Below are 21,742 nucleotides of genomic sequence, written 5' to 3' on the forward strand. Positions count from 1 at the left end.
CTCGTCCAAGAGGCCTCTCTAGGGCTGACCTGTTCTGTGCGGGCCCTTGGGAATGTCTCTGAGCTGTTTGATTAAATTCACAGTCTCTTGAGAGCTCCTAGCGGGCCTCCTGAGCAACTTCCCTTTATTGTACATTATATGGCCCCCTCAGACTCAATCCTTTTCACCTGGTCTCATGCCCTTCCAACTTCCTGGCCTCTCTTAGGAAAGAGCCGGTAACCAGCCAGCCCAGTGGGGCTGAGCGTCTGCGAAGACCAAGCCAGTCCCACAGGCTCTGCGGCCACAGGCTCTCAACAGAGGTCTCTCACCTCCTCACAGGAGAAACAGGATCCAAGGGCGTTTATTCTCCTAATATTTTGCAGAGGACACATAACCTCCTCATTCTCCACATGTCTGTGCTGTCTGACCACAGAGATGCTTCATATATTCACATTCTCTGCACGGACATTTATGCAGCCTGGCCTTCTTTGGGGGTCTGGTAGTGTAAGGGTGTGGTACAGGACTGAAGGGCAAGCCTTGCATGTGGCCAACGGTGGCCCTAGCATTGCCAGGTACGGTACTGAAAGCTGCTAAGCACTTCGCCGGGGGCCTGGGTCAGACCCAGGTCCACACCCCATGGGGTGCAAAAACGACCTAAGACTTGTCTTATACAATTCTCTGACTTCTTTGACTGACATCAATCTACTTTTAGTCTCTGCATCGAGATACAGTGACACCACCAGAGCACCTCCTCCTGCATGACAGAGTGGCACACACACCCTCTGACCTCACTTCCTCTCCTGTGGTGGCACCATGCCTACTGCTAACCACATCATTTAATTTGCATTTTTCATGTTTATATATATACTACTACTATGAAGCATGATGGCTTTAGATGAAAAAATAGAATACCCAAGATTGTTGGCACAAGGCCCAAGGCTTCTGCAATCAGAAGTGGGAAATGAGAAGAGACAGGATGTAAAAATCAATGCTTCCCGGCAGATTCAGTGGGAGAGCATCTCCAAGTGTGGAGCCATTGCACTATCCTACCTTCCATTTGCCTAGCTTTGGGTAAAGTATTAAAATTTCTCGGATCCTGACAAGTGTCCTGTCAGCTACACTTATTTACTGACTAACTGCCTCAATGTATTCTAGATGTTAAGTTTTAGAGGTAGATGAGCAAAGTTAATATGTCATTTTCTAAGGAAAGGCATTGATCTCCCTTTCCTTAGCCCTCTGGATTTCTGAACAAACTCACTGTCCTCAGGGAAAAATATAGTTACAATGAGATAAACTTTTATCAGTTTTGCTATAACATTTATTTTAAATTCTTCACTATTTTCTTTCCTGAAAACAGGAAGTCACTGGCTTTGATAACTACATGGTGTTTCCATGAAGGTTTACAAACATTATAAACTGATTTAAAGAGCTTAGCCTGTAGGACATTAGAGCAAGGAAACATTTAGCAATTCACCTCTCTGATGTGTAATTTATTTTTTATGGCTTGTTTTCCCAACTATTACCTGTGCGAGGAGGCCCATGGGAACCCCACAGAGCGTGAACCCATAACCTGCAGAGAAATCAGACAAGCGACCCCACAGCCTGCAACCTGACGAATCACTTCTCTGCGATCACAGCATTTTTTTCCAGGACTTCTGGACTTACCATAGAGTAGAAGAGATGCCGGATCAAGGCCCAGAGTCTCGCAACCAGGTATGTTCTGATCGTGGAAGTTCTGCCGCAGGACACCCAAGACCAGCTCCTCGCTCATCATATACTCCATGAAACTGTCGTCTTCCGACGGAACCCCAAACAGCAGGTGGTAGGTTACTGTGGAATTATCACCCCTGAAGGACAAACCCAACACCATCAGTGAAACCCAGAAACAGAATTGCATTGCAACTCAGAAAACCAATTTCAGCACACATTTCTCACCACGGGTTCTTGCAGGACAGAGGAGGCAAGGGAGTGGGGCCTTGGGAGAATCCTCTCCCACAGTGCCGTGAGGAAAAAGAATGCAAGCGATGCCAACTTCCTCTCTCTGCCCAGAACCCACAGGCTAGAAATTCAATGGGGGAAGTCAACAAAAGGTGGCCCATTAAGGTCAAAGGCTGGCCACCTTTTGACCCAACAACTTTTCATCCCTAAGGCAGGCCCGGAAAGTCTTTTTCTCCTGGATTCCCTCCTCTGGTCTCACGCTACGCACCCTCCCCCTGCTCCATCAGGGTGAGAGAGAGGGATTCAGTCTCTCCGCTTCATTGCTTAGCCTACGAAAGGTTTAAGGTCGGGCCTACAACGCCCTGCTAGTGGCCAGGTGCAATCTCCCCAACTCCCACAGACTGTCCTGTGTCTATCTCCCAAATTAGGATCATTTTCAGTCTCGCTTCCATTTCCCAAGGCTCCAGCTTTGAAGTCTGTTGTTGGTTGGTGGGTGGGTGGGTTTGGCTGGGGCCACACTTAGCAGCTCTCAGGGGTGATTCTATACCCAGTTCTTGAGGAATCAGCTGTGCTGGGACCAAACCAAAGGCCCCTGCATACAAAGAATGTGCACTTCGATTTGTATCCATGGTCCTCGGCCTTGAAATGTTCAATGAAAAAGAAAAAACCCTAAAGGACAGTTTCCATCAACCTAGAACATTTTTTCCTTATTTCCAATATAAAAATAATCACAGGGCTTTCCTCAGTAGATTAGTAGCTTGCTCTGCTTGTTAAACATTACCTCAACATTTAGGTTCTTACGTAGTCATCCATCGGTTCAGGAAGAGCATATTAAAACCTCAATAAAATAGCTGGAAGCTGACCACATCCCAACTTCATGTGCTAGGGCCACGTTTCTAGAGGCCCCAGCACGACCGCCTCAATCCGAATGCTGCTGCTGCCAGAGGCAGGCAAAGAGCTCCCTCTTGTGGCCAATACTCACACGCCGGCCAATACTCAGCTTTGCTGTGGTGGCACCATTTCAAAAAGACTTTTGTAGTCAAGTGGATGGGCATGAAAAGTTTCATGCTGAGTGAAATGAGTCAGAAAGAGAGAGACAGACATAGAAAGATTGCACTCATCTATGGTATATAGAATAACAGAGTGGGAGACTAACACCCAAGAACTGTAGAAATAAGTACCAGGAGGTTGACTCCATGGCTTCGAGGCTGGCCTCACGTTCCGGGGAAAGGTCAACTCAGAGAAGCGATCACCAACTACATTGTAGTCGAAGGCCATATGGGGGAAGGGAGTTGCGGGCTGAATGAGGGCTAGAGACTGAGCACAGTGGCCACTCAACACGTTTATTGCAAACCACAACAGCTAATTAGAGAGAGAGAACAGAAGGGAATGCCTTGCCACAGTGGCAGGGTGGGGTGGGGGGGAGATGGGATTGGGGAGGGTGGGAGGGACACTGGGTTTACGGGTGGTGGAGAATGGGCACTGGTGAAGGGATGGGTTCCCAAACTTTGTATGAGGGAAGTATAAGCACAAAAGTGTATAAATCTGTAACTGTACCCTCACGGTGATTCTCTAATTAAAAATAAATAAATTAAAAAAAAAAAAAGAAAAATCTAGTTTTAAGTTATTTGAAAGAAAAACCAAAAGGTAGTATTTTGGATGAGGAAATTATGTCTGGAAAAGAGTTTCATTTTGTTTTAAAAAGCTCAGACAGAATTTCAGCTATATATATATAAAATGTTGCTTTTGGGGTCACAGCTGGTGATGCACAGGAGTTACTCCTGGCTCATGCACTCAGTAATTACTCCTGGCATGCTGGGAATAGAACCGGGGTTGGCTGCATACAAGACAAATGCCCTACCTGCTGTGCTATCGCTCCAGCCCCCCAAAATTCAGCAATATTGAACTGAAAAACTTAAGTCATTACTTCCAGAAGGTTTCAGGAGATGACCAAACCCCTGGTAGACCTGTTATTTTGTTTTTGTTTTGTTTTTTTTTTTTTTTTTTTGCTTTTTGGGTCACACCCAGCGATGCTCAGGGGTTACTCCTAGCTTTGCACTCAGGAATTACTCCTGGCGGTGCTTGAGGGTCCGTATGGGATGCCGGGGATTGAACCCAGGTCGGCCGTGTGCAAGGCAAATGCCCTACCCGCTGTGCTATCGCTCCGGCCCCGACCTGTTTGTTTTTGTGAGGGCCCCGACCTTAGTTTTGGTCAGGAACCAAAGGAATCGGAGAAAAACCTATTGGTTCACCAGCTGCTATACCAACCCTAATGGTAGGCAACTGAGGCAAAAGGCCTCAGGGTTCCCTGCATTCCTAAAGATCCTCAGTGCCCTCACGATTTAGCCTCATATGAACTTGCTTTCTTGTAGCAAGACAAGCTTGCTTGACCCAGTTAAATAGCCCCTTCAGCTCCAGTACTGGTCTCCATAATAGTAAATATACAGACACAAGCCAGTCTCTCTGCTGTTCTCTAAGAAAGTGCAGTTCTTGACTGTGGGAGTGCAGGGTAAGTGAACTCAAGGTGTCGACCAGACCCAGTGACCGACAGAAATTGGAACTCAGGGAACAATTAATGACTTTTACATCTGAGAGTCATTGGCTTATGACTAGGAAGTGCAATATTTTTTCAGCCTGACTTTAGTGGCATCCTTGAAGCAGTTTTCCTGACTGTGTTATTCATTTGAACCACAGGATTTGACACACTTCTTGGTTGCTGCTGTGGATTTTAAAAACAAACAGAAATTTCAGCAGGGGGAGGCACCAAAGACCTTATTTTTAATTCCAGGGACTGAGAGTCCAGTACTGTTTATGAGGGGTTTCACGCATACACTGTTCCAACACTGCACCCTCCACCAGCGTGTCTTAACTCCATCAGTTAATACTCCAAGGTCCCATCCTGTCCACCCCTGCCCCCTGCCTCCCTCTTTCCACTACTCACCTTCTGCAGTCCCCACACCTGCCCTTGGTCAGCTCAGTTCTGGACACCAGTTTTCCAGCTCTTTTGCCTTTGGTTATTGTTATCCCTATAGCAGTTTCCCTCCCCCCCACTCTTTTTTTTTTTTTACTTTTTGGGTCACACCCCTTAGGGGGGTTACTCCTGCCTCTGCACTTAGGAATTACTCCTGGTGATGCTCAGGGGACCATATGGGATGCCGGGGATTGAACCTGGGTTGGCTGTGTGCAAGGCAAAGGCCCTACCCACTGTACTAGTGCTCCAGCCCCTATATTTCTACCCCACTTAGAGATGTCATTCTGGGTCTGACCCTTTCCTTCTGAGTCACTTCGTTTTTCAGCACGATAAACTCTAGTTCCATTCATGAATGCGTGTGGAGTGAGACATGCACCTCTGCCTTTCTGGTGAGATGTTAATGCCGGTGTGATTGGAATGAGCAGTGTCAAAGACTCACCACAGGTTCTGCAGGTAACAGGGACACTGGGGCACACTTCAAAGAAAGAGCAGTGCTGGGCCAAGGCAGCACAACAATGTTGTCAGACTGCAAGTGTGCTGCTGGCCTGCCTTGGGGGCTTCTCCCAGGTCAACTCATGCTAAGGTTTGGGAAATACATTTGAGAGGAAGAAATCAATATGATAGCATCACTGATGACCTCCTCTCACGGCTCTCTTAGGAAGATCGATAATAAAGCTTTGCCATGTGAACCTTGCCCTAACCATCCAAAGAAACAATTAACTCCTCGACACCGAGACACCCCTTCAGCTAAAGTGTTTGCAGACATACACACAGGCATCAAATATTAGGGCCCGGAGCGAGACTACAGCAGGTCGGATATTTGCCACAGTCAATCTTGGTTCAATCCCTGGCACCCCATAGGGTCCCCTCAACCTCCATGAGAGTGATTCCTGAGCACAGAGCCAGGAGTAAGCCCTGGGCACTGTTTGATGTGACAGCCAAATCAAACAAACAAAAAGGATTAGAAGGATATTAAGAGGGAAAAGTATGAGTGCATGTATGTGATATAATACATAGTATATAAGTATATATAGTAGATATATGATGGAAAAACTTGCATCAAACTCTTGATGATTATTTATTTGATAGAATAGAGAGGAATTCACTCCATGTAGGATGACTAACACTCGCAGAGTCCAGGGGGAAGGGAGGAAATGCTGCCAGAAATCAGAGTTTTCCTAGTATATATGTATATCTAATATTACAAACACTCTTCGGTTATTTGTATTCCTCAAAAGCAAAAGCCAATATGTAGTTAAATCATGTATACCCAGCCACTGAGATTTATTTCTACTTTATTTCTACCTCTTCCTTAGCTTATTCTCGCACCCACTGCTAAACAGGAGGGTTACTTTGGCTGTTATATTTATTCTCTCTCCCCTGTGACCTCATAGTATCCTAGGAAATTAATCTGAACTTACTTTAATCCTTTAAACAACAAGGGAATTGAGGTAGGTGGCACCCCAAATCCTCCCAGCAATGTTATATTTTTATTTCCAACATTGGTTCCCGGACTGGAGTGATAGCACAGTGCATAGGGCGTTTACCTTGCATGAGGCCTATCCGGGTTCAATTCCTCCATCTTTCTCGGAGAGCAGCTATCGAGAGTCTCCCACCCGCATGACAGAGCCTGGCAAGCTACCCGTGGCGTATTCAATATGCTAAAAACAGTAACAAGTCTCACAATGGAGATGTTACTGGTGCCCGCTCAAGCAAACATTGGTTCCTATAGTGCTTTTTTCCCCATTTGGGTACACCCAGTGATGCTCAGAGGTTACTCTTGGCTCTGCATTCAGGAATCACTCTTGGCGGTTCTCGGGCAACCATATAGGATGCTGGGAATCAAACTCTGGCAAACGTCCTACCCGCTGTGCTGTTGCTTCAGCCCACTCCCACCCCGTCCCCCGCCATAGTGCTTTGATACATGGGAATTCCTTCAAGGTAGATGGTGTTGCTTTCCAGAGAAAGAATTATCATCCATGTTCTTACCTGACACCCTCCACTGGTTGAACTGAAGTAAAATACCGACTCAGTGCTGGTGATGAACTGTACACATCAGTGAGCTGGAATAAATCGGCACATATCAAAAAAAAATAGACATTATTGTCAGATCATAATGTGAACCTACTGACAACACAGAACATCTACACCGAGAAGATTTGACTTTAGCCAGAAATGAATTTACCCAGAGGTTCTGATCAAGGACTAGAAGGTGATGAGCATACTACCAACCAAAATTCAAGGCGATACATACTGAAAACGATCCTTTTGCTAGGCCTCCAGTGAGCAGAACAGGATCTTCAGTATCTCTTACAGACTGAGCTAACATCTTGTAATCGTAATGAGAGTCTGCGTCCACACAGGCTGCAGGAAGGAGGGAAGAGGCACCCGCAGAGACTCAGCAGACCACAGAACAGACCACTAGGGATCTAGAGCATGACAAGAGTTGCCTCTCTCTTTCTTCCACGGAAGGAGAAAGGCCCATGCTGAGCCACGGATATCATGCTTTCTCCCTGGACAATGTGATCAACTGGAGCTGGTCTATAATTACACAGCTATGGAGTTCTCGTCTGATGCACAGAATATAGTATCCATAGTAATGATATGCCTATATTCCCACAACCTTCTTTCCAAGCTTCTCAGCTCCCTCTCTCCCCGATCCTTCTTCCTTCCCTAATCCTTAGAACCTTGTACTGTGTTTTATACATTGTGCAAAAGTTTAAGGAAAAAAAAAAAACTTAGTTCAAAATTTAAGTTAGGAGTTGAAGCAGCTTTCTCTATCTCACTTAGTGTTGACTCTGTGATGCTTTTCTGGCGCCCTGGTCCCTGCTGTAGTTAGGCTATATTTACATACTTCAGAGCTGCTAATTGTAGTTTCTATTTCTTTTTTTGGGCCCAAGAAGTGAAATAGGGGCTCTTTGCCCTTTGTCTCCCAGACTGAGCCTCTGACGTTGTGTATAAACAGGCAAGAGGTAGGCAATTGATTGGCAGAATTGGGAAACCATGTCTGATAAGAAATAATCCTCTAGAGAAAGAAAGATATCGTCTCGCCTCACTGGGGGTGGCACCCTTAATGAAGCAAGACCCCGGCTGAGATATTACAGCACGAAGCTAACAGCTAGAGTCTCCGAGTAAGGGACCAGGCCTGAGAAGGGAAAACTAGAAGTATGTTGTGAGAGGGATGAGGAAAACTTCAGGAAAGCAAGGCAATCAAAGGAAAAGAGAGGACAGAAAATCACTGTCTCTGCTCCCATTTAACTTCCTCAAAGTTTCTAGAAACTGACCAAATAGATGAAAAGGTTTGTTGATGTCAATGAAGCAGTGATGCTTCTAGATTCTTTGTTTTCCCTAAACTTACTTTATTGAGAAGTTAAGGGACAAGAGTTTTTCACATACCCATGTCTTGCTTTTATCATCTGTGTTATCAGGTCACTCTTTTTAAACCGATTATATAAAGTTCTTTGTAGATATCTCATATGCCCCTGTGCATTTGAAGAAAAAGGGCTGCACATTGTTTACAATAGACAGAATCTGGAAAATCCTGAGTGCCCAAGAACAGATGACTGGCTAAGAAACTCTGTTACATCTACACAATGGAATACTTCATAGAAAATATGAAGTCATGAAATTCGCATACAGATATGGAAAGTATCATGTTAAGTGAAATGAGTCAGAAAGAGAGGAACCAACATAGAAAAATTGCACTCATCTGTGGAATATAAAGTAACATAATGGGAGACTAACACCCAAGATTATTAAAGATAAGTACTGGGAGGATTACTCCACAGCTTAGAAGCTGGTCTCACATACTGAGGGAAAAGGCAGTTCAGTTAGAGAAGGGATCACCAAGTAAATGGTGCTAGGAGGATCCGCTCGGGATGGGAGACACACCCTGAAAGCAGACTATAGACTTAACATGATGGCCACTCAATACCTCTGTTGCAAACCACAACACCCAAAAGGAGAGAGAGAGCAAAAGGGAATGCCCTGCCACAGAGATGGGGTGGCAGAAGGGGGAATGGGGTGGGGGTGGTGGGAGGGATGCTGGGACCATTGGTGGTGGAAAATGGGCACTGGTGGAGGGATGGGTACTTGACCATTGTATGACTGAAATGTAAGGACAGAAGTTTGTAAGTCTGTTACTGTACCTCACGGCAATCCATTAATAAAGTAAATAAGTAAATAAAAAGAAAAAGGGCTGCAATTTCTGTGATCAGAGAGCTCAGAGGAACCTATGCTCCTGCCCCAAGAATCGTAACTAGCCCCTATGGCACTGCAAAGTGATGGATGAACTGAATGGTGATGAGAAACTTTTAGTAATAATATCTATAAAACCATCACATTTCATCCTGATATATATCTCTACGATGAAAGATTAACATCCAGATACTGTCCCTTTGACCCAGAGAGTTCAAACTACTCACATGGGCACTAAACCATTTCATATCTGCTTGATAAATGTAAAGCTTCATTTCAAAAGTAACCAAGAAGAGGAACCAAAGAGGCAGTCCACTGTCCAGGGGCTATTCCTAGCTCTCTCCTCAGGAGATACCCCTGAAGGTCCTCGGGACCACATGCAATGCCAGATAGATCCAGGGTCAACGAGCAGCCTAACCTCCAGACTTTCTCTCCAGCATTGTTCTACATCTTTTGTTTTGATTTACTCCTGGTTCTGCACTCCTGGCTGGGGGATGGGAATTGGGTGGGCAGGGGTAGGGCGAGTTCTATAGTTTTTAACAATTGATTTTTTGAAGGTCTTTTCTGTCTCTACTTATTTATTTTCATTTTATTTAACTTTATTTCCTGTCCTTATTAATTTATTCCTAGCTATTTCGTTTTTAATGCAATTGTAAATGGGATTATTTTCTTAAATACCTTATTTTTCTCATTAGCTGAATACAACTAGAGATACCACCAAGTTTTGCCTGTTGATTTTTGTAAACTGTCACTTTCCTGTGCTCATTAGTGTTTTATTCTAATAAACCTTTAATGGAATACTCGGGGTTTTCTATTACCATTGAATCTGTAAATAATGAAGATTTTACTTATTTTTCGATCTGAGTTCTTATTTGCTGTTCTTGTTTAATTACTCTAGCTAAGACTTTAAATACAAAGTTAAAAAAAAAGTCTGTGGAACCCTGTATAGTACCAACTTCTGTCTTACTACTACTCTTATTGCATGCCATATATCTCACATGTGTCTTCATTTGGCTCAGATATTTTTTAAAGTCAACTTTGACATTGCCCCTGACACATGGTTATTGAAAAGCACCATATTTAGTCTCCACCTTGAGATGGTTTTTCCAATTTTCTTTTTGTGGTAGTTTTATGATTTGGTAGCATTATTATCAGAAAAAAATGATATTATTTCAATATTCATAAATTTATTGGCATTTTCAGGGCCAGAGCGATAGCATAGCGGGTAGGGCGTTTGCCTTGCACGTGGCTGACCCGGGTTCTATTCCCGGCATCCCATATGGTCCCCCAAGCACTGCCAGGAGCAATTCCTGAGTGCAAAGCCAGGAGTAACCCCTGAGCATCGCTGGGTGTGACCCAAAAAGCAAAAAAATAAATAAATAAAATAAATAAATAAATTTATTGGCATTTTCTTTAGGTCTTACCATAATATGTATCCTTGAGACTATTCAAAATGCCCTTGAAGAAAATGTAAATTATAATATCAGGTGAGGTGTTCTCTAAAAGTCTACCTTAAGCCCACATTACTATTGTATAGGTCTTTATCTGTAAAATAACTGCTTTATGTATTTTGGTATGTCATCTCATTTATATCTTCAAATATGTTCCAGCATTAGATCCTTAACCATTATGTAAAGTCCATTCTTGTTTCTCACCTTCCTACCTGAAGCTCTATTTACTCTTGTGGGAATACTACTGTACCTGCCCTTAACTACCATGTATTTGTAAATTTGTCTTCCTGCCTTTCCACTGAACTAGCATTTGTTTGGAAAGCAGGAATCTCTGTAGCAACAAAACATTGCATTTACTTTTTCATCCGTTTTTCATCTACTCTCACCGTTTAGTTAGCTCATTCAGACTCCTAATATTTATTAAATTATTTAAGTATTTATTGCCATTTGATTTTTTTTGTAAATTGTTTTGTTTTTATCCTTCTAATTTTTTTCTTTTGGGTCATACCCAACTGTGCTCAGGGCTCTGCCTCCGGGCTCTAGGATCATCCTGTTGATACTCGGGAAACCACAGTCCTTTGCCTTTTTTTCCTCTTTATTTTCTTCCCCTGTCTGAGACATCGTTCTGTGTTACATTTTCAATCTCTGTTATAATACTTCTGAGGGTTTTCACTTCCAGGTTACCATGAGGTTTATAGGAAAGTTGCTACACTTATGACATGCTGGGCAGATTGTTCATGAACTCACTTCTAATAGTCCACATTTTTACTCTTCTCAAACACACACATACACTCACACACACACTCACATACACTCACACACACACATACACACATATACAGTCTATGCTTTTGATAACTTGCTGCTTCTAAGTGAAATTCATTTTCAACTCTTTATGACTCCATGTAATGTATCTTACCAGGCTACTTTAGTAGTGATAAACTGTCTTAATTTGTTTGAATATAAAGCCTTTAATATCTCCCTCAATTCTGAATTATAATCTAACAGTAGAGTATTCTCCGTTGAAAAATGTTTTTTTTCAATACTTTAACTATATTCTGCCATTAACTCTGTCCTATAAGACTGCCAGTGAGAAACCCAAAAATAACCTTAAAAGGGTACATGTATATGATTTTGTTTTTTCTAAGTACTTGTATTCTATCTTTACCATCTAGTTTTGTCACTAAATTGTGATATATCTTGGCGTGTGTCTGTCTAGATTTTTCGTTTTTGGCAAGCTCTGAGCCAATATTTAAATATTTAATTCTTTACCCAGGTTATTAAAGGTCTTGGTTTTTGTCTCTTCAAATCAAGTTTCTACCTTTTTATTTCATAAAGCTTGATTTTTTTCATATTTTTCAGTTCTTTGGGTATTTCCCATTGCTCAAAATTTCAGCGTGCTGATTCTGTCTGCTGTTTCTTCTAATCTACTGTTAGTCCTCTCTACTATATACTTTTTAAACTTATGTATCTAAAACTCCTGTATTATTTCAGTATTCTTTCTGTTTGAACCGTTTCCATATTTTCTCACTCCTAGCTGTTCTTGTTCTCATTTTGTAAAGAAATAGTTCTTATTTCGATAGCTATTGTTATGATGAGTGCTGTGATCTCAACGTTAGGTCAGGTACTGATTTCCATTGCATTGAAATTCCTCACCCTACCCCCGCCCCCCCCCAGTTTTTTATTTTGTTCCATCACTTATAGTATCTTCATTTTGCTTGAAAGCGTGTTTCTGTCTTCATCACCCGCCTATCATTCTGCTTGAAACTGCATGTTAATTTCCATGTGTAACTACATAGCTCTCTTTCCTTAACTTGGCATTCGGGCTTTGGAGTAAGATGATAGGTTACAGGTATAACCCTCGATGGTTTCTTGATGTTGCCATGCTATGTGTCACTGTACACATGGAGTCCTCTGTACCTGCTTGGTGAATGGATTTCTAGGCTCAGCACAGCATAGGCGGCCAGGCCTGCCTGGTTGCGGTCACTGCACTCACTGACACAGTCCCTGGGCACTTGGGTCCACAACCCAGGATACACCTATCAAGCCTCTCCCTGCAGAAAACTGCTTCTCCTGCTGTCCAGCCTGCATTCAGGAACAGTTGTCACATAAACCTGCAGTTTTGTTGAATATGCAGAGGCTGGAGCGATAGCACAGCAGGTAGGGCGTTTGCCTTGCATGTGGCCAACCAAGGTTCGATTCCTCCGTCCCTCTCAGAGAGCCCGACAAGCTACCAAGGGTATCCTACCCACACGGCAGAACCTGGCAAGCTCCCTGTGGCGTATTTGATATGCCAAAAACAGTGACAACAAGTCTCACAATGGAGATGTTATGCCAGCTCGAGCAAATCAATGAACAACGGGACGATAGTGATACAGTGATACAGAGAAATTGGAGTCCAGCCTCTTTATTCTTCCACCTTCCTGACAGAACCTGTTCTGTCTAGGTTTGTGTAATTGCACTCTATGGTATCCACACGGTGCCAACATCACCTAACCACTTATTTGTCCAAATAATGATACCCGTCATTAAGGGACGCATGATTGCAGAAGATCAGTATTAAGAAATAAAATACTGTCCTTCAAGAAGCATTTAGCTGGAGGTCAAGCTCTGCCCTCTTGCTTTGCACTGGTAAAAACACATTTCTAGGGGTCAGTTGCTGCCAGACAAAATTTCCAAGCTTGTAGCCTGAGATTCTCTAAGTCTATGAAAAACATAGCTGAATTCACATCCTAGCATTAAGCATTAAACACTGTGGAAGATATCCTTACCCTTTCCAAGAGCAGTTGCTGCAACTCTTGTTCACTAGCACATTCCTCCGGAATCTTTAGTGAGACCCAGAATGTTTTGTTTGAAGATAATTCAGGTATTTCATATTCATCTTCATCAATATAAGTCTCTAAAGAGAGCAGAGGCAGAAATCAAGAAAATAAGCCCACATACCAAACAATAACTGTTATTCAGTCATTGCTATATTTTTAAATGAAAACAACTAGCACTTCTTAAAAATAAAGCCTATTTTTGATACAGTGATTAAGCCTAAGCAGAAAAGCTTTCTCCTCTCAATGATGTCAAATAATAATAGAGCTAGCCCACCTTGTAACAAAACAATTGCTTTCCTTTATTTCACTCCATAAAGAATCTCAGGTTCTACAGAACATAAAACCAGAGGGAAAGTCATCGCGGGGGATGTGATGAACATTAATTTCTTTGCTTCAGTGAAATTGCACACACGTGTCAAGGCAGGTGTAGGGAAATGAAAAGTGTAAGTGTAGGTAAATGAGTGACAAGTACCAATTGGGAGTGAGGATAGGAACTTCTCCTGATTACCTGCAGTTCTATGCTCATGGGGAGGAAGTAACCGAATCCATTAGGACAGAGATGAGAACTGAAAAATGAGTAAATGAGCCTGGGTGAGTCCAGCTCTTTAATTTCCCCAGGAAGCAAAGAAGGAGTGACATCACTGTATGACTCAGAGAGGAATGTTGACACACTCTGTTTGCAGAAGGGAAACAGCACAAGTGCCTGGGCCTCTGGGTACTTGGGACTTACCTCCTGCAGACAGTGAGTTCTGTGTGGTTCCTTGTGTTCTAATGACTGCGCTAATTGATGTTTAAGGTAGAAGATCTAAGGGAAACACACACAAAGCCAGAAGCCAGAAGCTAGAAGCTGGCGTTAGTGATTTCATCATGCTTCTCTGGCCTCATGCCAGCCTCACACTGGGCCCATAGAACCTAAAGACCACCTCTCTGGCCCTGAGAAAGGCGTGGGTGGGAAGAATTTGGTGTGTGAGTGAGTGCCCCTCAACTTTTCTATCAAATCCCATATTCCAAACATAGCAATCAGCCTCTTTCTCTGGATGTGGCAAAGGCCGTTGTGACTCAATTCAGGTTTCTGATACAGGAGTGAAAAGCAAGGACCTTGGTCCTGCAGAGGTCTGGGAAAGTGCAGCACGGAGCATAGGGAAATGTGTCGTTAACAGTGCAGTTCGGAGAGGTGAGCTCAAGACTGCCCTGAGGCTTGGGCAGAGTTCTCAGCCCTCCCAGATAAGAATGGCTCATTGGCCCAGGCAGTTTGTGCAAGTTACTTGGTTTGCGCTGGGCATCAATCCTTCTGGGACAGTGGGATATTACAAAATTGTGGGCAGGAGTAGCCTTGTGACAATCTGAGCAAAAGCTCCAGGGACTGAGCTTCTGATGAACTTCCAGGGTAGACAACAGCTCTCATGTATTGTTACACTCATTTCCGGAGGTAAGAAGTGCATCTCAAAATACTGAATTCAGACCCTTTTCTAACTAATGCACAAAAGTCAAATCAAAATGGATTATAGGCCTCGAAATTAGACCTGAGTCCATTATTTACAATGAAGAAAATACAGGTGGAACGCTTCACAACATTGAAGTTAGAGGAATCTTTAAGGAGTCGATGTCATTGGCCAATGGAACAGGAACCAAGATTTTAAAAAAAAAATGGGACTACATTAAGTTAGGGGACTGGAGCGATAGCACAGCAGGTAGGGCGTTTGCCTTGCTCACGGCCGACCCTGGTTTGATTCCTCCGCCCCTCTCGGAGAGCCCGGCATGCTAACGAGAGTATCCCGTCCATACAGCAGAGTCTGGCAAGCCACCTGTGGCGTATTTGATATGTGAAAAACAGTAACAAAGTCTCACAATGGGGACGTTACTGGTGCCCACTAGAGTAAATCAATGAGCAATGGGATGACAGTGACAGTGACAGTGACAGTGACATTAAATTAGGAAGTTTCTGTACCTCATGGAGAGTAGTTACCAAAATACAAAGGCACCACACAGACTGGGAGAAATTATATGCCCATCACTCAACTGATAACGGGTTAATTTATAAGCAATATAAAGCATTCGTAGAACTTTACAAGAAAAATAAACTATCCAAAATAAAAATAAATAAACCCTCCAACCCATCAATAAATGGGGAGAAGAGATGAACATAAATTTCCTTAAAGAAGAAATACAAATGGCCAAAAGGCACATGAAAAAAAAAGCTCTGCATGACTAAACACCAGGGAAATGCAAAACAAAACAACAAGGAGATATCACCTCACACCAGAGACTGTCACACATCAAAAAACAAGAACAACCAATGCTGATATGGATGCAATGGGGGAAAGACCTCTCATTCACTGCTGGTGGGAATATTAACTCATCCAACCTTTCTAGAAAACATTATGCACATTTCTTAAAAATAGGAATTAAACTTCCATTTGGCCCAGCAATTCCATTCCTTGGAATATAGCCCAAGGGCCCAAAATCAAAATTCAGAAGACATACCTGCACTCCTATGGTCCTTGCAGCACTAGCCAAAATTGGCTGGAGCAATAGCACAGTGGGTATGGCATTAGCCTTGCACGCAGTCTACCCAGGTTAGATTCCCAGAATCCCATATGGTCCCCTGAGCACCGCCAGGAGTAATTCCTAAGTGCATGAGTCAGAATTAACCTTTGTGCATCGCCAGGTGTGACCCAAAAACCAAATATATATATACATATATATATGATACATATACACAATGGAATATTAATCAGAGAAGAAAAGATAAAACCATGCAATTTGCTGCTACATGGAATGATCTGGAGATTGTCATGCTAAGTGAACTTGGTCAAAGGGAGAGAGACAGACATAGAATGATCTCTGTTATATATGGGATATAAAGAAACTTAATGGTGGAATAATGAATGCCCAAAGACAGTGGAAACAAAGAACATGAGAACTGGTCTTCAGTAGAAAATGTGCTGGGGATAGGGCAGGAAGGGCATAACAACTATTATGGAGGAAAGTGGGAAATGTTCAACTGGGAGGGAAGGGAGTGCTGAAAGGTAGTAGTGTTATCTCTGAACCCTACCAGTAACAGTATTGGAAACCACAGCAAAATTTTTAAAAAAGACAACATTTTTTTTTCAAGTGCAACTCACAGACTAGTGAGTAGGAGTGAAATGGGGTGGGTGGTAAGTGGTGGGAGGGAGTAGACACTGTTGAAGGGACTTGTATGAAAACTTGTATGCCTGAAACCCAATCGTAAATAATTTTATAATTTCATGGTGACTAGCTCTGTAGTACTGTCATCCCATAGCTTGTCGGGCTCTCTGAGAGGGATGGAGGAATTGAACCCGGGTCGGCCGCGTGCAAGGCAAACGCTGTGCTGTTGCTCCAGTCTTGGTGATTAAATAAAACTTTTTTAAAAAGTGTATCTTCATAAATGCACTTTGTTTCCTACAGATTTCAAGCTATATTCTTTTGCTCTAATAAAATTTGTCATTCTTAAGTCCTCCTATCAGTGAATTTCAGGGTGTCATTAAAGATCCCAAAAACAGGAAATTGTCCTTGGATCTATATTATTGTAGACTCTGATTCTATATAATTACATCATCTTGTCTGAAAATAAGTCAGGCCCTCGTAGCAAAAAACTTGCAATGAGTAGAAAGTAACAGTAAAGAACTAATAATTCTTTAACCCAGAGGTTTTCACCATTTTACATTATGCTTGAGTAGGAAATTTGTATCCAATATTTGGTCTGTTACTATCACTGTTTATTTTTCTTGATTCGTTTGTCATTAGCATAGCAAAATTCATACCTGTATCTTTGAAAGTATTTATTTATTTATTTATTTATTTTTATTAGTGAATCACTGTGAGGTACAGTTACAGGCTTACAAACTTCCGTGCTTGCATTTCAGTCATACAATATATTTGAAATACTTTAAAGGATGATCTTAATGCTGCCTAATATTCATAGTAGTGAACCAATATTCTTAAATACAGATTTTACTGCTTTCCATGTTCAATATGTGCAAGTCATGATTAGTGCACACCCTTAGCTTTACACACACCATATGCATTTCCATAATAGATACCAATATCTTGGGAAAGATCAGGGGATGGCAGAGAATAGATGCCGGACTTACATAACTGCTGAAAACCCAGGACAATAAGAAGAGACGCCAAGCTTAAAATCAGGTCTTACTAAACAGTCTAATGGCACATACTTGTAGCAACTGAACAACGAATCTGTTAAAACAGCGACACCAAAAGCTAGAGAGACAGCACAAGAGGTTAAGACACCTGCCTTCCATAGGGTTCCCTGGCACCATTCTGGTTCAAATACCCTGCACCACATAAGGTGCCCTGAACACCACCAAGGATCACTCCTAGGAAAAGAGCCTGGCAGAACCCCTAAGCACAGCCAGGTGTGGTCCCCAAAATATAAAACAAAAAACAGAAACAACAATAGGGCTCTCCAAGTCTGAAGAGCTTTTACACCTCTAACAAGACTTCACTTTAGCAGCACTTTCCAAATATAGACAATGAGTTTACAAAAATCACAAAATATCCAAAGTAATTGGAGGTAAGCAAAAAACATCACTTCGACAATACTATAAGAAATGAGGGTGTCATAGTCAGCAGTAAAGAATCTGGGCCATTCCCACAGCACCGTAGGCTGGAGAATGCTCCAGACCCCAGACCGGGCCAACAACACCGGGGTGCCAGACGGGGAAGGTACAGCCAGCACGCCTTCTCCAGATGGAGTCCCCGCGACACTGAGCTTCTACTAACATGGCTTTGGTATGCGGGGACTGGACATCTCCAAGCCGCGCGGCCATGTAAGCTGACCTTTCCTGATACACAAAAAAAATATGCTCTGGAATGGCTCCGCCACTCCTGAGCATCCATTATCCCAGAGGCACAGAAACCAATCTCAGAATGCAGCGGCTGCTGGCAGATATACTCCTGGACTCTGAACTAAGCTATGGCCCCCGTGCAGCCCCAGGAGGGGAAGGGTTTCTGTCCCTTGGCCTTTTCCCCCCTGTGACAATGGCAACCGTCACCATTCAGAATCAGTTGGACAGAGAGGTAGGAGTTTGCAGTGATGGGACGGGATGCATGGAAAATCTTGCGATGGGGGAGGCAGAATCAGACCTGTCTCCTGCCCAAATAAGACCCCGAGCAGTCGCCCATGGACAGCTCCTCCGCTCCTGAACAGCCATGATCCCAGCACCAATCTCGGAATGCAGCGGCTGTTGGCAGAAATACCTCTGGACTTAATACCAGAATTCCAAATCTGGGCGGCCGCTTTGCGACCGTGCAACATCATATGCTCTTTGTTACCAACAATAGAAAACATACAATCTAATGATGTCATTCCGACAGGTCTGACTGTTGGGGGTAAAACACCAAATAATGATAGTGAGTTTCCTGTCGAAAACTGAATATAATCAAAGTAAGGAAAGTAAAGTGCTAATCATCTGTCACGCAGGCAGAGAGGGAGTAGGAGGGGAGGTATGCTGGGGTTATTGGTGGTGGAACATGTGCACTGGTGAAGGGATGGGTGTTTGAGACTCGATCCTAAAAGCCCTGTAACTGTTCTCACGGTAACTCAATTAAAAAATAAATTAAAAAAAAAAAAGAAAAGAAATGAGGGTGAGAAGGTGGCCTTAAATGCCAAATGCCTTCAGGAAATTAAGAGTCTCCAAGGAAAGAAGGGAAGGGCACCATGCTGCTGATGGATGGGGTGCAATGGAACCACAGGAGTTGGAAGGAAAGGAGGCCTCAGCATAGCACTGTGGTGACAGTTGGAACTGGGAAAAAAGAATGAAAAATAGCAAGCTATGGGATGCAGATTTGATATCAAAGATATCCAGAAGTAGTTTGGATTTTTTTAGTTCCAGGTGACTTGAGCATCTTACTTAAATTTCTGACACTGTTTTTCAAAAGGAAAAGCAACACATACATGGGGGTAGCACTGTAGCATTGTCATCCCGTTAATCATTGATTTACTCAAGCGGGCACCAGTAGCATCTCCATTTGTCCCAGTGCTGAGATTTTAGCATCGTAAACATATGCCCTCTGTCTGTGGATGTGGCATGCCAGCTGGATGTCCTTGGGCATAATGGTGATGCTCTTGGTGTGGGTGGTGCAAAAGTTGTATCTTTGAAGAGCTCCCCAAGGTAGACCTCGGATGGGAGTGATGCATTAGAAATAGCAAGTGGATAGTAAACCATGATGTCACTTCAAGGTCAAGGAATTACTAAAGTGAAAAATGGGTCATTGCCTAGATATGGGATTTTTTAAATAGGAAATTTAAAAACTGGTCATAAGATATCAAGTCTTGGGGCTGGAGCGATAGCACAGCAGTTAGGGCGTTTGCCTTGCATGCAGTCGATCTGGGTTCAATTCCCAGGATCCCATATGGTCCCCTGAGCACTGCCAGGACTGATTCCTGAGTTGGATGAGCCAGGAGTAATCCCTGTGCATCGCCAGGTGTGACCCAAAAAGCAAAAAAAAAAAAAAAAAAAAAAAAGATATCAAGCCTTGGCAACAAGAAGAATGATGTTATTGTAATAAGTACGATGTATAAACATTCTAATAAGGACTGGAAAAATCAATTCATGGATTCCTCAAATACCCTAAGGTCAAATGTGCATATTTCCTTTAAAATAAAGACTTGGAGACTTGGAGAAATCTTTATATGTTTAGGTCAATTGATTTAGCAAGTAGCAAAGTTAAGATACATTTATAGTGCTGGAGCTATACACATGATAATACAGATGGTAGGGCATTTGCCTTGCACGTGACCTACCCAGGTTCGATTCCCAACATCCCATATGATCCCCTTAGCAGGCCAGAAGTAATTCCTGAGTGCAGAGCCAGAAGTAACCCCTGTGCATTGCCAGGTGTGACCCAAAAAGAGCAACAACAACAAAAAGATACATTTATAGACCCGGTTTTTAAAAAAATCATTTATGTAGCAGAAACTTTCATTCACTGCAGGAGGGAATGTTGCCTGGACCAGTCCTTTTGGAAAACAATATGGACACTTCTCCAAAAACCAGGTGTTGAAATTCCCTAGCAATCCCATTTCTAGGCAGCTGCCAAAAGGGCCCAAAAAACTATCCAGAAAAGACAATGAAGCACTATTCACCATAACCAAAACATGAAAATAACTCAATTGTCTAAGAACAGATGAATGGATAAAAAAATATAATATATAGTACACACTTTCGATTCCTCCCGAATAGCAGGTATCCCAAAGAGGAATCCAAAGAGTTATGCTTAGAGTATCACATTTCACTCAAGTAAGAGAAGGAATCTGGAGTTCCAACCTCCATCGACAATCGAGAATCAGGGACGCTGTCTCATTTGCCAGGGCATCAAAAATCAAATGAGCAGACATGTAATGCAATTTAGAGACGACCGCTGGACTAGAGCTGTTACCGACTGGATTCCACGGGATGTCAAAAGAATGCCTGGCCGCCCACCTACGATATGGTCAGACTTCTTTGTCCAAACTCTAAATGAATGGTTTGAGGCTCTTCGTGTTCCTGGAGCAAGCAGACACCAATGGGCTACACTAGCACGCACGTGACAGGGATGAATGGAGACATTACTGTGCCCGCTCAAGTAAATTGATGAGCAATGGGATGACAAGTGATAAAAGTGATATGTACACACAATGGAATAGTAGTCGGCTATAAGAAAAGATAAAACAATGCAATCTGCTATCATGTGGCTAGATCTGGACTGTATCATGAGAAAAGTTAATCAGAATGAGAAACACAGATGCAGATGACTTTTTTCATACGTGGTATGTAAATAAACCGAGAAAGGAAATAACAAATGCTCAAAAGCAATAGAAACTGAGAACTGGCCTGTAGTAGAAAGCTCCCGCTGTGGGACAGTGTAGAGGGAAGTGGACAGCGAGTGGGGGAACATACTGAAACATTGTGCATATGAATCCCTACCAATGGTGCCTAAAATAAATGAAAAATCATTCATAGTCTATAAATGTGAAAACATAGGACAAGAGGGTCGAAGCTCTTTATCTAGTTACACAACTGGATTGGATTGTGGCTGAGCTGGAAGAAAGAGGGGGGATGGAGGGAGGGAGGGGGGAGGGAGGGAGGGAGGGAGGGAGGGAGGGAGGGAGGGAGGGAGGGAGGGAGAAAGAGAAGAAAAGTGTCTCCCATATAGGCAGGCTGTGGTTTGGGGTAGTGGGAGGGAAAGTGGGACATTGGCGGTGGGGAATGTACACTGGTGGAGGGACAGTGGAATACTGTATGACTGAAACCCAAGCATGAACAGCTTTGTAACTCTGTATCTTACCGTGAGTCAATCAATCAATAGATAAAGAAAATTAAAATACAAAGGGCAAATTGTTTGGGAAAGGGGGCAAATAA

At 42.9% G+C, this 21,742-nt stretch overlaps 1 protein-coding gene across 1 annotated transcript in view; it reads right to left on the minus strand.

The window, feature by feature from the left end:
• C2H3orf52 (chromosome 2 C3orf52 homolog) overlaps positions 1-21,742 on the minus strand; it is a 39,726-nt gene that overhangs the window by 5,448 nt on the left and 12,536 nt on the right. Inside the window, exons 3-5 of the mRNA XM_055129081.1 lie at positions 13,308-13,435; positions 6,878-6,951; positions 1,645-1,826 (exon numbers count right to left, since the gene is read on the minus strand). Of these exons, the coding sequence (XP_054985056.1) occupies positions 1,645-1,826; positions 6,878-6,951; positions 13,308-13,435 (384 nt within the window). The remainder of the gene's footprint in view (positions 1-1,644; positions 1,827-6,877; positions 6,952-13,307; positions 13,436-21,742) is intronic.

This window comes from Sorex araneus, chromosome 2 (genome assembly GCF_027595985.1).
Source record: "Sorex araneus isolate mSorAra2 chromosome 2, mSorAra2.pri, whole genome shotgun sequence".
Taxonomy (NCBI): domain Eukaryota; kingdom Metazoa; phylum Chordata; class Mammalia; order Eulipotyphla; family Soricidae; genus Sorex; species Sorex araneus.